A 17,547-nucleotide genomic window follows, 5' to 3' on the forward strand; every position below is an offset into this window, starting at 1 on the left:
GTCGAACAGGACTAGAATGATGCAAATAGTTTTCGAGTACTACTTTCCGGAAGATCTGTTTTTAGTATATCATGTGCGACATGCGATAACATGTGTTACATTGGGATTGTCCATCGTACATTATATACATGATGGGTGAGCGCGTTCTATTACATGTTTTCAGTTAATCTAGCTTTTTAGCATGTTTTTTTCCCCTAAAGGGAAGGAACCTTAGTCTATTTTATGAATCCAAGTACGTCCTTATAGTCTGCATTGAGTAGATTGAATGTCGAGAACTCAGGCGATCTCTAGCGTGACACATGTCAACGGATTTCCAAACATGCAGAGAATCAATAGCTCAACTAATGTTTTAGAAAACATGGAGCGTCGCAGGAGAAAAGTATCAGATAACTGTTCTGAGAGCTGCTTCCCGCTTATAAAGGATCAACATTTACTACAAGACGTCAGAGAGCAGAAATGCGCATAAACTATGTGGTCATTTGCAGAAGGCTACCGCGCGGGATCGTCCGTCCCGTACACTTACTACGTTCATTGGAGGCTTAAGCCGAAGGCTAACTGTTGCCTTGCTACCTGCGCACTCGTATGAATCACGAACAATTGTAAATGAAACACATACATGAAAGGTATTCAAATACTTCATATGGCCACTATTCAGCCCTGCGCTTCAGGCCGGGACGACACAAATCGACATGTCCGTGCTAAGAAGCTTTTTTTGGATTTGTTCTCTGATAGGGAATGCACTATAAGTTCGCTAAATCTATGTGCATTTTTATATTTGTCGTATTGGCCTTGTAACGAAATTCGAACGGCAGAACTCCTGATATTTTACGCAGGAGTATCTCAACGACCTTCTGACGACGCGTCTAATATCCTCCTAAAATGTGATATTTTTACATATACTTCAGGCTAATTTGAGATGTTATCCCAATTGATTGATTTGACCGCGTTCGGCTGGGGGTAAGTATCATTTATAGCGATTGAAATAACGAAGAGATCTGTCGAAGGAGAAGTTATAAGACTACGTTCAAGTTGCTTTCAGACAAGCTGTACCAGGCTCCTCGGTTCTTGATCTCTACGTTATAGAAAGTACAACGCAGAAAGTGTGCAATAAACAACACCAGTGTATTAAAAATTATTAATGATTTAATTTGCTTCTGTCCAAAAGGTCTTAAGTTGACGATAGTCATGGTTGCTATTGTCACGCTACTCCCACATGTGCATCTATCATATACGTTTCCAGTCATCGCCTGACAGGATTTGCAAGGCTTCTTCTGCAGGCCTGTCGAGGCAAGTCCTTCGTCAACATTTCCCTCTCTGATTATGTCGCCCCTCTCCACCGAGCCCGCTTTCCACACTTCGTCTACTCTTTCCCCGAAGAAAAAGGTCTGCGAATAGAATTGGAAAACGCGCGGCATGACTCTCACAAACCGCAGAAGGCGCTGTTGCACGTTGGCTACTTTGTGATGCCAACGCATCACAATTAAAGTCATCGCTTTCTGTACATACTCTGTCCGACTACTTCGTAGCGAAATACATCGGGTCATCGAGGTCCAGCATTTGGAGAGCGCGAAAAAAGCGATCGATTGTTTTTAGTGTCGAACGGCGTGAACATCTGTTTTGTGACATGATCGACTATAGTTAATTAAATGAGTGTGTGAAACACACGGCAACATGACAATTGGTTTCCTCATTATTGTAATGTAAATGTAAACAAAGTGACTTGATTGAGTGAAGTGATTACTGTTTATGTTGTTTGCGTTTTTGTTGCTGTTGCTAAACAAAGTGAGCGCGAGAGCTAGGAGAGAGGAAGAGACGGCCCAGAACAGCCAGTATCCGCGAAAGAGAAGTGTTTAAATTTCCTTGTGTAAAGTTGATACATTATTTAGCGTAGCGGCAGTGTGCTCCCGCAAGGATACCTATTCGACTGCCCATCGTCAAGGTGGATTATTGTTGCTAGCTTCTGACTCAGATGTGAGGATGTCACTCTTATTGGCGTTAGCTTGTACCCTTAGTGCTACAACTTCTTTCAGATGTGACCTTCACGCACTCTACGAGGATACCCAGTTAACACGGTGACTCTCGCAGTGTTTGACGCCTCAAGGTCTTCGAGGTAGCGATGCCGCTAGTTCATCTTCGGCAGCAGCATCTGCTGATCTGTGGCGTCCTTTTGACAGGCTGTCAGCTTTTCGCTTCAGGGCGTCTTCTTTCACCGTCCGTCTTTGACGATGACCATCTTGATGACACAGAGGATGGTAGGTGTATTTACACAACGCAAAATAGGTAAACTCCATCTTAGACTACTACTTGCTAAACGTTTAATTGATTTCTGGGTATGGCTAAATGCTACCTTGTGCCCTGCAAGTAATCTTATATTTTCTATACTAGTTGTAGGCGCAATTTACGAAATACGTTGTTGTTTTCCTTTCCAGTGTTACCTAGATACGAATCAATTAAAGTTACAAAAGTTGGATCAGATATACAGTCTCTTGTAAACCTTATAAATTTCATGCCACCCAAAGGTAACTTCTTATTAGTGGCACTTCAAAATACGCCTACCAAAAAATCACGTTATTAACCATTAAAAAACGAGTAGTTATAGCCTCCTTCATGGCGCGATCACGATAAACCGATCACCCTGTGTAAAGTAACATTACTTTATAGTACTACGGAAAGCAACTGAGATTAGATCTGTCATTATAGAATACACGAACTAATACAAATAAAAATACATCGGCTCGTTGCTCTACTATCTGGCGCTTACCGCTGTAGAACCCAGCGTGGTTCCGTTACAGTCAAAGGTCTTCATATATATATATATATATGAGAGAAGTCGAGTTATTCAGCTGTATATTTCAACATACGTGTAACAAGCTTCCTTCCATCATTATCATATCGTTGCAAAAACATTAAATATTACATATGGAAATGATTCATTCTCAGCATAAACGCGTTTCCCATTCGTCATATTGGCTAAATCTATAATAACAGCAGTCTTGTCACGGCCACTTCACCACACAATCGATCACCATTTGAGCAAATATTGTTACCCAAGGGCTTCCAAGTATGCTTGAACGATGCAAATCTGCCAGATGCAAATAGAACACCTTCGAATAAAGCTAAAATACGAAAAACATTCATTTACCATAGACTATTTAGGAACTTCTGGCCGGACAAGCACCTTCGAGTGATATTTCTATTGCATGCCGCTCCGGCTCCCAAAAAGACGGATACTGTTTAGATACGATTTTATGTAAAATGCCCAAAAAATAAAAAGTACTGTCAAAAAATATAGTGCTGCCGTCTTCCAATTCAGAAATGATAACTTTTGCTGGTTTTAATGCTACTCTAAACTGGTGATTCTCCTCAGCTGTACTAATACATAGCATGGCAAGTAGAACAATAGCATGATACTACGCAATACTTTTTCTCAGATAGATAGCTCATTCGACGAAATGCCCACAAAAGCCTGTAAACTAGGCGAAGCCCATCTCTTGAGCAGGGCTTCAAAGCATCCACTTTCCGCACGTGCTATATCATTCAGCTATACGAATACCTCCGTCAGCTTATGTTTAGTACGCCAAAGAGCAGGAGCAAGAGCTCGCAAGACAGAGAAGTGTTTTTTACAATGTTTAAATATGGCAATCATTCGTGAAGATTTACTAACGGTGCCCGTCCCCAAAACCCAGCTCTATCTGCAAACGAAATAGTAAAACTATCACTTGACGCGGAAGATACTAATTGAAGTCAATTTTGGCTTTAATTCGAATTCTGCCCCAGTGTAATAAGATGGCAGTAGTTGGAACTTTTCAAGGTGGAACAATTATAATTGAGTATATTTCATATCTATCAAATATGGAGGAGTCATTGGCGGCGGTTCTCTCACGATGAACTTTTTAGCTGTTCATGCGTTTGTTAAACTCTCGATGCAACCGGTTTATACATTTCTAAGAAAATCTAATTAATTTTTCAAATAATTGATATCAGCTAGAGCATTCACTAATGTGATCCATACGTTAGCGTACAGAATATACTGCCTTGGCCCGACGCCGATTTCACAATGATAAACCGGGTTTTTCAACAACCTGCAACATAAACGTGTTCTTCTTGTAACAACGTCTCTCCTTGTGGCTACGGGCTTTATACAGCCTCCTATTTTTCTGTCCTATTTTACGGCATACACGGGTGATAGAGTTGACAATGCAGACAGCACAGGTGTGGAAATGAGCCAGTGCAACCTGAAGTTAATTATGAGGCCGAGTCTAGAACGGATATAGGCAGCATTGTTGCTTGTACCCTTGGATCAACAGTAGCTAGTTGGGCCTTCCTTATTAAGTAGCCACCATTCGTCGGCTCATTAGCTCCTGGGCCGCTCCGTTCCGTTATACTAGACCCCAGCTAAAGGGAATTGGAGCTTTATGTCACACACGAATGGGCCAGAGGCCAAATAGATACGGCCTCGTCTACCTTATACTATCTCCAGTCTAGGGCCAAACGCCAGTTAACGATCGGGTTGTGAAGATTTAAAGTTAATTTAACTCAATGTCTGGCTGTTCGGACCTGAAACGCCCAAAATGACTTGTCTTTTCGTTGTTGTTCTCATTTTACACGGCCTTTGGACAACGTGCATTTACTTCGTGCGCATGGAGATTCACAGCTGTGCAACAACACGAGATATGCATACTAACAAGTAGCGTTTGCACGTATGTGCCGTTTGTACCTACAACGAAATGAGACATTTGTTTAACACTAAACTAAGCGTTTCTGTATGTATAGTAGCCCTATGTGCGTGCTATGTGCTATGAACTTGTCCGGCAAAGGGAATACGCACAGTATATATATGAATAAGTGAGCACGAGGCTGAAACCCCCCGGTCTACGTTGCTTGTCACGGGACATACTTGTACGCTTGTATTATAGACACACAGAGACAGTCTATTCTTGTAGCAGGCGTTCCCACAAACAACCGCTCACCGCCGACCACACACAGCCTTGTCGACATCCAATGTAGTATAAACGGTAGAATTTTGCTCGCCTTATTTTACTCTTCTGTTTCGGTGCATAAATGCACCGCCCGCGATTATAATGCAAGCCTGACGAAACGCCCACAAGTACGTCATGTTTACTATGAGGTCATAGAAGATTACCTCGGCGTCTGTAGAAATAAATAACATTATTGATGTCGTTTACTATGCTTCTTTTTAGCGCTTTTCTCCCCAGTCTTGCATTGCCGCCATCTACCGTTCTTCCAGTCCCGTCTAAGGTAACAGCTCTGCCACACTTCGTAGCCGCGCTTGTGCCTTTTGCGTTCTACCCTCCGTTTCACCTCTTCCAGTCTAAATGGACTCACTTTGCAGTCGTACAACAAGGAAGGACTGTGAAGCTGGTCGCGATGGGGAAGAAGGTTGAACAACGGTGAACATTGTGCGCGAGCGTCATTGACATAGACGAAACAGGTGAAGTAGCAATCTTGGACAAATCCTAGCAATAGAAGATCGTTACTTGCTGCCACCAGTGCCATAGCTACTATTGCCTCTAAGCCATGCGACGATAATCTTCATCTTAAAAGAACATACTTTAGTGTAGCTAGGAGAAATGGAAGGAGGGCAAAAAGAAAAAGGAAAATTGCTCAAAGTACTATTACGACTGTTTTCCTATTTTTTTTTAGCATTGGTCTTTTCACCGGGTTCATTAATGTGCGGCTGCAGAGTCTATTGCAGGTGCCACAGCTCTGTCCCAGACTGTGAGCATGAGGCAGTTAAAAGGTTACAAGAAAGACTAACGTGTTGTTAGTCAGAAATACTTAATCGGATGGTCCGATTCTCCTCCGATGCACAGAGGATTGCAGACAATCAGAGCAGAAATAGTAATCGCTTGACGTTGTAGTCGACACAACGATAGGCCAGTAGCCGTTCGGGGTAAGTTGTAAGAAAGGTCATTGACTGTTCCTGCAGCACTAACGATGGGTGATTCGCCTTTATCATAGGTCATATGTCTATTATATTAGTAAAAGATGCCTCAGCATCTCGAAATCTTTGTAGGATGCACACTACCCTACGAGACCGTAATCTAAGGGGTGATTCGCTAATAAGAAGCTCAACAACCAAAAACACGTTCTTGGTTTTTCCAGTCGTAATGCTTTTACATCATTCGCATGAGGCACTAACTATTTTGCTCATGTAACATACTTTGACACATGTTAGAAATAAGGGAAAGTAAAAAGGGAGGACCGATGTACCTTCTGGCCAGCAAAGATACTCTGGAAACCTTTATCGTTGTCGAGTAAAATCGATCCTTATTATTGTATCGCAAAGCATAGGTTGAATCCATAAATTACTCAATGAAAGTCTCATCTGAAACGACTCTGCGCAATGAATGACTGTGGATCGTACGTCAATGCAAGAGCGCTACAGAGTATCAGTACGCTCGACTGGACTAAGCCGAACTAGGCTGAATTAAGCTGGCTGACGTTATAGCCATTGGCCACCCTTGAAAAGTGAAAGTAAGAGGAGCCGCCGCAAGCGTATGATCTCTTATTACGCTTTGGTTGCCAGGTCAAGATGGTATTCCAGGGGGTGCGACAACAGTACGGACTCTGCTCGTACCTTTAGTCTTGTAGCGAAATAAAGAACGTAAGACGCGAAGCGAAAGGCAGAGAACGCGTGACGAAGAAGTTGCACGAAAGGAAATTCTTACAGGGCAGTCAGCGTCTATAAGCTCAGGCGTATCTCGGTGGAATTAATTGGATCTCCTTGTCACAGGCGTAGCCATTGAAGACATATCAAGAGCATATCCAACTTGGTACATGAGCAATACCAGAATAGTTACTTCAAATCTCAACTCGTTTATTTATCTAAAAAACATACATTTTATTTTGTTGTAAAGCACAAGGAAACACAAGGGATATACCTTCGGCGTTTCCCGGACTTAGCTAGAAAAATAACAGAGTCAGATAGTAGTTCTTAGCCTCAACTTAGATTTACATTGTGACATTCTAATTAGTAATCGATGTTTGTTCAATGCTATGAGAGTTGCCTTTTTTGCGTCCATTCAGGCCAACACCTATACAAGTGGCTAAACCTCGCGTTCCGTTATTCTTGAGGCCTTTACTACTTGTTAGATCAGTAGCCCATCCTCATACCTGTAATCGGCTGGCTGGTAATAGGTAATAGTATGCATTTTTAGTAATTTAATAATAGTATTCAACTATTGTTAAAGTAGGTAATTAGTTGTATTTTTAAGAAATCTTTTACCATATTCGATGAAACTCATGATATATTAAACTTAAACTTTTAAACAGTACGGTGAAATTCAATTTACGACTCCTACAGACGAACACTAGCTCATGCGTATTATTCGATTTGAGCTGTCAACTTAATCATAGTGATGATAAAAATCATTTGGGTTTCACGTGGTACTGCCGTTAAGCATTGTATTAGGGGAGCTACTCTCAGTATGCGAGCTTAAGCGTGTCAAATGTAGTTATTTCCTCAACATAGGAAGATTTCCTTAAAGAATATAAGTTGTCCTTTTTCACGATTAAGAATATCTATATATATATATATATATATATAATGTGAGTATATCGAAATGGAAAACATTCTGTTGTAATACAGTCACACAGTTTGATTTTGTGCAACTAGGACGATGTTATCATTAGTAAGGACAGGGAAACAAAGCACAGCTATAGACCAGAAGGCCCACAGCCACGATCAGAGAGATCAAGGCTGAATACTTTCATTGCTGTCCTATAGTTATTAGCCTGGGAGAACACGCGCAGTTAAACTGAGTAGCCTGCAATCTAAATACCGCACAGCGTGCGTTCGGGAGAAGTCGACAACTGCTGATGACACAGGCATCTGGCCGTAGATAGATTTTAAATGTTATTATGCTAGTTAAGGAAAGAGAGACGAAAAAGAACGTACGGACAGAAAGACGTACTGTAGAAGCAGCCGTGTTGTCACGCGCTGGGTCTAGGTGTCGGCGGCTTGCAAGTCGCCGTTCGAAAAAGGCCATAGACTATTCTCAAAGTACCACGATATACGCAGCAACAAAGATATTCCCCCACTCCTTGATTAAGCCCGTCCTAATCTTCTATAGGGCACATTGACCTGTTTTTTTTTCGATTTGGGTCTGGGTACTTTTAGGGTTGGGTGTCAGGAGATGAGATACTTCGCAATTGTAGTTTGGATTTCTGCCATCACTACTACAACCAGTGTTTCCTATCGTTCGCCTATTCTTCACAACAGCAGCTGTTTTCTTGATGAAAGAGGCTATAAAAGCTGTCAGACCCACTAAATAGAATGGCCTTCAGTGAAGGCAAGAAGTTCGCTACCCAAGTCAACCCCGATGCTATCGAGCCGTCTACCGCTTTACTTACAAACAGCGCCTGCTCTCCTTTAACGATTTAGAATAGACTTTGACGAACGTATGCAAAGTATTTCAAAAGTTATGCCAACCTATTAAAACGTGACTTTCTGAAAGCTGCAGTAACGTGATTTTCTAATCACTATAATGCGTGTACGCTATTTGCTTGGTGATCTGTTCCACGGCTGCAGAAACCTGGAGACGTCCACGAAGTTCCGAAAAATAATTCCGATAGCATTGAAAAATTTCTATTGAAAAACTACCGGGATTTGTAAAACAACGGCTCTCTAGAGGAACAAGATCTGATCACTATGGAAGTGATAGAAAGTCTCTGATTATTGCTGTCACATCTCTGTCAGAACAATTGTAAGATCCGTGCGAGAAGAATAAGTCTATTATAGTAGAAGCTATTCAATGTGTTGTTTACTCTTCATCTGCTTCAATTGTCATCAAGCACAATTTTTGCCGACGAATCAGTTTTATTGAATTAATATCAGCTGCACTAAATGATCAAATAGACAACACTAGTAACAATATACAGCTGTCCATTTGCTTTAAGATGATGCTTCCTCGTCCAGTTATATTCATCCCGTGATGATCATCTGTGATTATCGTAGAAGATCCATTTTCATCATAAGTTAAAAACAGACATGGATTATTATTTTAACATGGGAGCAAAGAAAGGCAAGCGTCATCGGTTTTGATTCTTGATCAGGCACTTGCTAGTTTAGCTTTGTTGCTTTAAGTGCATTTTACATTCGTAAACTTTAACGATAATTCAGTTTCCACTACAACCTGGAATATTATTCACTCTCGTGTAGGGTTTTCCTAATTGCAAATTTTTTGACTTCGAAATAGGCATGCTGAATTTTTTAACCCATAGTTGATTTCCTCGTCAAATGCTACCATGGATCCAAGGAATCAATACTGTATACAACATGGCGCTTTGTTGGCCTGTATAATTTCGTACTGACCGACTTAGATATATATACAAAGTATTCCTTACAGAAGTAAAAAAATACACTCATTTCATTTTGGAACATCTATTTTCTCTGCTAACATGGTTCTTCGCTTTTGCTATCTGTAACGTCAATGCCCCCTTTAATTAAACTCGATGATTTCAACTCGTCCCGAATTGACCGGAATATAAGAGCACCCTTTGACTTCGTCATTAAAAGACGCATACTATTTGTCAATGGTTGTTTTTGCAACAGCCTATTTCAGATTTTTTAGTTTCGGAACTTATCGACAACCCGGATAATAAAGCAACATTTTCGATGTACTGCTCCAAAACCACAGACCATAAATAAATGTAAGCCTATCGTGATACATTCGAACGAAGTCAACTGAAAGACCTTGTTTGACGTTTGTGATAATGTAGATAACATGTACGAAAGGTTTATGGAATGTTGTCTATTCTTAATAGATTAGTTCACTCCTGAGTTAGACCCTAATATCTCAAGTCTAAATGTTTATCACTTACCCAAACAACCTTATGGAGTCTTCTCCATGCCGTCCGACCGCTCCATTTGGAAAAGTAGAAAGAAAAAACTGTTGTTTACACTTATGGTTCTGAGGGAATCGAAGCTTGATTTCCGCGACCCTTCTTTGTTCTTGCAACGCGCTCACTATTGACTAAAGTTATGTGAATCACCCTGATCCCTATCATCGTCGATTTCAACAAACTGGCCGACCATTTTGCCCAGATTATTCGCCGACCGTCTCAATACTATCAAGTAACATTAGTAACCTCTGCAATCGCCAACGAACGCGGTTTCTCGACACACCGATCGATATTCCTCAGTTTCATATCTGTAAGCTACTGTCTCAATTTAAGGCAAGTTTAGAAAAACATTCTATCTTACAAAAAACACCTCATTTTTGCCCGATTTCATCAAGATGGTGTTGTACTGAACATCTTTGGCCAAAGCGTTGTTACGCCTTTGTTCAGCGAAGCTAACTACCGTCCTACTACTGTGTGATACGTCTGTCTTTTCTTAAAGGTAAACTTCCTGACTTCTATTAGAATTGTTTCGTTGCGCATCGCTCTATTGGAGCACGCACCTGTTGGAACTGGCACAGGGTCACAAACAGCTATAAATGATAGCCCTGCGTTCAGTTTTTTAAAAGGAACGCTTCTGACTACGGAATCCCACATAAAAACTGATTGACCTGACCATCCAGCCAACCATTTTACGGTGGCCTCTAGTCTACTTAGTTGCAAGATCATTTCGTGTAAAGGTTACAAACGTTTTGCATTTCCCGCTATCTGTTCTTTTTAGTATCCTTTATTAACCCTTTCCAGCATTAACCCTTTTCTATATATGTAAATTTAGCATTAATATATAAGCATATAGGTGTATATATATATATATATATAGTACAATAGGTAAGCTTGAAGTCAAATAGTTAGAATATATGGATGACCTGAAGATCTATTGTCCTCTGGATTTCAAGATCTGATGATACGGGGCGTCAGTGTACTTAGAGTTATTTTATTAAAAAATAATGTCTTATTGGAAAATGGGGCGCCTGATCTCGGCTACAAAATACATAATGTGTTGTTCCCATCTGGGACCTCACCATACAAGCGCGTACGTTGGGTCTTGATCAGTATGGATCCCTACTAGGGCAAAACTTGTAAGTACGATTTTTTGATGTTTTGTAATAAAAACTAGGGATGTTTAGTACAAGTCCATAATTTCCAGTACCGTATCTCATGAAAAACAAGTCTCTGCTCAAAGGCGCACAAAAATAGTGTTGGAGATGTTCGCTGGGGCACTACTAGGTTTATCTGCTTCACACATGGTCGTTATTTGAGAAGTAAAATGCTGGAACCGTGAAAGTGGACTTCACAAATCATTGCTTTGAGCTAAGAGACAATGATGTTTGTGGCCACTTTGCCATGGGCCCTAAAAACCATGCGAAAAATTGGGTGTGTAAATAGTCGCTCTGCACTGAGGTTGTGCAAATACGTTTACCTTCACCGCACATCTGCTTTACGTCATATAGTATATGTTACATAATGCTTGTTTTATGTGCCACACATTCCATTTTGTGCACACAAAGGTGTTTTTAACTATATTCAATATCTTGACAAATATTGTGCTACTAACGAAGATGTACGTGATTGTCACGCAATATAGCGATAAGCGTACAATTGATAAAAAAAAAAACCCTTAACAAATATAGCTTAGCCCATTTCGTAAAGTCTGGTAAAGATCCTATTTTTTTTTTCAGATCTTGAAAAAATCTCTCAATTGTTCCAAAACGTTGTTACGTCGGCGTAGTGATCTAGTCAGCTGTGGCACACATATATAGCGCTACATAATAGATAATACTGTAGTTGTTTGGGTGCCTTCAGTCATTTTCTGACCGCATGTATCTTTCTGTTTACGTCTCAAATGGGCTGTACTTTTTCATAAGATGCCTTTATTTAGGTTCTGTTTTAGATCTACTCTTTGGCTTATTACACCAACGTATACTATGTAACACTACTATGTACGGTTAATCTGGTCGCTTTGTTGCAAATAAGTCTGCTTAGAATGGAAAGACCTTTTAGGAAAGACTAAATATGGGGACTAGAACTAGCCACAGAGAACTAATGTCGTGCGTAAGATTGCATGGATCCAGGACTTCTGTGGTAGTGGTGGTGCAACTCGAAGGCTGCACGTTACGCAAGATGTTTTGTTTTCGTTCGTTTCTAATGCGCCTGGTTGAAACAGCGACGTTTTATTAACAATTAAGAAGTTAGTAGATTCCCTGGCTGGCTGGCTTGCTTCTGCTCAACATTGGTGATACGACGATCGCAACGTTCTTAGTAAAAACTACTATTATTATGCTATGAACGAGATTCAAGGACAATTCGGTAACTTCAAGTATCACAAAAATCTCTATTTTTTTTTTCCGGATTTGATTAGTTGCGAGAGAAAGGATCTCTCGTAGCTTAGTTATTATTAATGCTAGAAACAAATTGTAGCCAGAATTTTACAAGGGTGAATTTTATTATAATGAAACGTTGCGAAACAGCTTTCTCGCTCTATCGTTTGATCTAAATGTGTTATTAGATCCTCAGGGATAAAATAAACAAGATCATTTTATACTTGTAAGATGGTCATTGGTCGTTACTATCGACATATGAAATGAACCATTCCCAATTCGATAGTCGAATCCGTACAATTTATAAGACTGTCAGTTGTTTTATAAGAGAAATGAAGTCATCTTTGTGATTTTCCATCACGTCTTGTGGAAATTGTTGAAGCGACATGAAGTCGATGTGTTCCATGGGCCTTGCTATGATATTGTATAGTAAGTAGCGTGATGCTAAGGCGATATCGGACGGACAAAAAAAGAATGAACTCTTTTGTTTTTTTTTTTTTATATGTGCCGTCAGCGTTTGTAGTCAGGGTTGCATTAAAAAGTCATAATTATTTATCAGATCATCTCGAGCTCTCTGTCTACTTACCGCAACCATGTAAATCCCAACATGATGCTTTTTAATTTGTCAACAGGAAGGCTATATGAAGTGCCTTCAAATTAGAAGGACCCCGGCATGCGTTCATCCGCCACTCCTGACACCAGGCGAAAATCAGTTCTCTCTAGAACGAAATAATAGACTTGTTACTATGAGCAACACCGGATTTCGGGGAAAAGATCAATTATTATCTAAATTTGCCCGTGCCAAAAAATCTCCGCCAATATTAAACGTTCCCTTTTTGCATACCCCCCCCCCCCCCGTTTCGAAAAATCTGAAAAAAAACTTTTATCATGTATAACGAAAAATCCTTAGCAGGTTTTTAAAACACCTACACTTTGATACACAAATTAATAGTCGTTTTAACGAGGAAAGTATCAACTAACTGTTGAGTCGTCCAGATAATCTCCAACGATTACGTATGTGCGCCTTTTTGCACATCTTGAACTTTTCGAGCTCTTGCTTCTTTGGGACCTTTGGCCTACTATCAGCCTGAGATTTAATCCTGTTGGCGTTTTGTATATCGCCTATGTAAGCAATACTTTGGCGCCTACAGGTATTGCTTGATGTACCGTTACAATTACAATTTCAAAAATAAGTTTTGAAAATGACAGATTAGTGTCGTATATCCCGAGCTGAGGCTGCCATCGCGGTGGATGGAGGCCGTATGCATATGACCACAACAAACGAGACTTCTAGCAAAGTAAAAAATTCATTGAAATATCTGTTTTTGTTTAGATTTGGTCTAGTACCAAACACTTTGAAACGTCCTACTTTAGACGCGCCACCCTGCACATAATTCCTCAACGAGATGGTGCCAGCTTCTGCCTTCGTTAGGTGCCAACAACGGAAGGAATTCTCAAGTTTTACCGACGAGACAGTTGTCCTCATTTGAAGGTATAACTCTATGAAACAACAGTAGGTATGTAGCTTGTGACATGAACATATAAATAGTACACCACAGTAAGGTGATCCAAAGCGGGGATTCTACACAGACGTACACTGCTTGTGTTAATTTTCCGAGGGCAACGAGCTCTGTCTTAAGAGTGATTCCCAACGGGGCGATATTCTGCTTTCTTTAACCAGATTATACTTCTACGCTTTTAAATAGAATATAGCTATGCATAACGGGTAATGGGTCTGGGTCTATCATGGAATCAAACGTAAAAATCTCCCAGCAACAAAAAAGCCCCAAGAAAAAAGAAAATTTATAAACATTACGCCAATAGAGATGGACTCTCGTTTGTCCTTGCTTTTATTGCTATACACAAAAAGGGATGTGCGATTCAAGACACATTTTTCTTATATACATGCTCTTGTTTTTGTGCCATAACTCGCCACATATCGTGCAATTGGACCATTTGGCCAGCCATTATGCGGTTCATACGTATAAACGTCGTACATAACACAACGGCCTGTAATTCAATCTGCTGTAACAGTAATTCAATATACAGCATGATAGATGCTGAATTATTATATCGCTTCTATTGTTTAGCGGATTCCTCGATGATCTACTAATGAATCGTTGTTGTGGTAACGCATGCGTATAAGTGGGTCGCCCGGGTACGACGCAACAGCTCTTATCCTACTCAAAAAATGCTTCGCAGTTTTTTGCAAAAATCAAACTTCCCTAATGGATTGTTAACTAAAGTTAATCACGGAAATGCTTCGTTTATTATTTTCTTCTTTAAATGCATTTCTAAAAGTTAATAGACAATCGATCTACACACGTGGACCAATTTAATTTCGACCAATGTACACCCTGTCATAGACTGACAACTTGGGACTACAGACTGCACGTACTGACCGCATTACGTACGTAGACATGAATAACGAAACGAAAAACCGCTACCGAATTTGATCTTTTAAAGTATAATGGACCTATGTTATGGTTCATAGATGGTCGACCGCTAACGACTACGTGCATTGTGCACCGGGTCCTTTTATGGGACCCTGGTAGCTATATTATTTGAAGGAAATTCTTTGTTGAGCCTAATTTATGCACCGCTTATGAGTCAATGCTAAAAATAGGCGAGATTTACATTATCGGCACCAATGGCGCCTGTAGTAGAACTATTCTCACGTACATAGTAATATGTGTCGTTTGATGAATAAGGTGGCCAATCGGACTGACTGAAGAATATGTTTATGTGGGGGCAACGTCATACAAGGATAACTGTAGAAAGTTCACGTTAGCATACGTTTTCCTAACTATTGTTTAATGCGTAATCAAAGGCAGAAGCTAAAAAATAGTAGAACGCACGTTGGGTTGGAGGTCACGTTCGTCCGCTATGCAGACGCTGATGCAAACAATCAAGTTACCAATAATATTCTATTCCAATCAAATTTATCTATTTACTTCTGCTGGTAGTAGTGGAAGAGTGCATACATATATCAGCTTAATATCACATGATTAGGATAAATATAAGTTCTTCGTGCTATATGGATTATACAGGTCTAGTTACGTTTACAAAATCTGAATTTGGGTAATCGGCCAGAATGAATGAAATAAAAGGACAACGAGCAGCATGCTATTTATGAAATTTTTTTCTCGCGTAAAAGTTCCTCCCCCCGTAGAGTAGGATTCTTCGAATTCGATAAAGCCATTCCTCTGTTGAAAACGAGACTTCGACACGATTTAAAATTCTCTATTGAGCGATCGTTTTCAATAACGCGTATGCCCTATTTCACTATAGGAACTAAGTTGAAGTCGAACATACCGGGAGCGGTTGAAAACAGTCAACGGTAAGACGATTTAGTCACTCAGGCGGCCAAACCTGGTTAACATTATTGGGATTTGATCCGACGAAGTACGAAGTGTCAGTGGCCGCTCGCGTTCGTTTCGTTCCGAACTTCATCCCCTCCATCTGATTGATCAGATTTACCGTTAGTCTCAGCTCTCTGATTGCCGCGTGGAGCCGGGCTGGAACTTGCTGCGCTTTGAATTTGCTCAACCCGTATATCGGTAAGACGGATTGCGCGGCGGACGTTATCTTGACTTCAGGCATCAGAGTTTTGCGCACCGTTTCGATGGAGAGTTTTTTTCCAGAAGCTATATTGTTTGGCTTGGATGGCACGCTCGCTCGTTAAATAGATGTTCAGCCTCCTAGCCAGCAGGCCAGAAAACAATCTATAGCAAAAGCTTTTCGTGATTTTCTGCCATGATGATGGCGTGGTTCACTCTTAGGCGTCACTGGTACAGTGGTATCTTTTCATTAAGATAGGAGTTTACTAGCACATAAACCAATATCAAGTAGTCCCGTTTAGCATGGTGCCAGGAGGAAGCCACTCTTGAGATGTTCGTTGTAAGCCCTTTGTGGACAAATGGCCCTCTTGTTGAGTAGACTTCGAAGAGCTTGGATATATTCCAGTATATTAGAAGGATTCCAGTATATTACAGGACCGCTGTATTGAGATCCTCCGTTCACACGAGACGACAAAAAGCATTGCGCAAGCTATCAAGTCGCATGGTACAAACGTATTCGAGAAATGATTGATAACGGCCAAGGAGTTAATCAGAAAAGCAAATGGTCTTTTGTTTGTAGTAAGCATAATTACATTGTATATAGAGCCTTCGGTATAAATAGCAATAAATCTTGACAAGCAGTTTGTCGTGGTAGGCGCGCATCTTTCCACCAACCTTGACACTAAAAGAAGGCTAATTTTTCTAAAACAAAACCGTAAGGAATAGAAGCGAGAAATTTTGGGAATCTGCGTGAATATTGGTTGTTGTCCGCTGTCTTTGACGTGGACACACCGTTCAGCCGGCGTTCTCGATTAGCCGAAATGGGCAGTCTTTCCTGTTACTACTAACGAGGGGACTGCTAACGAAATGAACGCAGGCTCATATTCGCTAGAACGAAAGGGACACGACTCGAAACTTTCCTTGGGATTCTACGGCTAATTCAATAAATATAAAATAACATTTTTGATGATTTCTGATTGTCGATGTACGCCTTGGTTGCTCAAGTTGATATCTTTAAACTCGCTGTTAGTCAACTTACACCTCACGTACAAACGCTATATTATTGAAGTCAGACGCGAGCAGTTTTGGCGAAGATTTTGTTAATGCCATTAGATCTTTCAATGACTCTTGAGAGAACTTGTTTGGTAGTTCTTTCAAAACGCCAAAAAACAGATTAATTGTCGATGCAAAAATCGATTGGCGGAAACAGCTCCCACGACTTAGAATGTGACCCTATCCTACGTTTAATTTTTAGCCAGCGTTCATGCTATAAGTGTCGTCTTTGACGAAGGCACATCGTGCTACTGTATTTCGACAAAGCATGTTGGTTAGTAATAAAGTTTGGTAGGTAGTTTTAAAAACGGTGATATAATTTTTGATGCTTACTGTGTCCCATAGTAGGCCATACACCTTTCAGCAAGTTGGCGCATTAGCCAGACCTGCATTACTTTACTCACATGACGATCAAATTAGTGCAGGGCTGGCTATTCGAGCATGTGAGTATGTTTCTTAACACGGACTAACGGCTCTCTAATACCTCAAGTTTGCATCCTCCTTCGTACTGTGTATGAAGCGTCCTTAAGTTAGGAGCTATGACAACGCGGACTGTCTAAAGGCGTTCAAAAATAAAAATAAAAACGTTTTTACATTGGCCTATAGGCTTTGGTAACGAAACTAACAGTTATATTAAATAAACATATTTTTCAAAAATAACCCTCTCGACACATGCAAAAAAATTACGTACG

The 17,547-nt window shown here is 40.4% G+C and overlaps 1 protein-coding gene across 1 annotated transcript in view; it reads left to right on the top strand.

Moving 5' to 3' along the window:
- The first annotated feature begins 1,423 nt into the window (after window positions 1-1,423).
- The window catches only part of LOC111259664 (protein turtle homolog B), a 38,276-nt gene continuing 22,152 nt past the window's right edge, over window positions 1,424-17,547 (top strand). The window contains exon 1 of the mRNA XM_022831833.2: window positions 1,424-2,252. Coding sequence (XP_022687568.1) covers window positions 2,117-2,252 — 136 coding nt within the window. The 5' untranslated portion in view covers window positions 1,424-2,116. The remainder of the gene's footprint in view (window positions 2,253-17,547) is intronic.

Source organism: Varroa jacobsoni, unplaced genomic scaffold, assembly GCF_002532875.2.
Source record: "Varroa jacobsoni isolate VJ856 unplaced genomic scaffold, vjacob_1.0 scaffold_356, whole genome shotgun sequence".
Classification (NCBI taxonomy): Eukaryota; Metazoa; Arthropoda; class Arachnida; order Mesostigmata; family Varroidae; genus Varroa; species Varroa jacobsoni.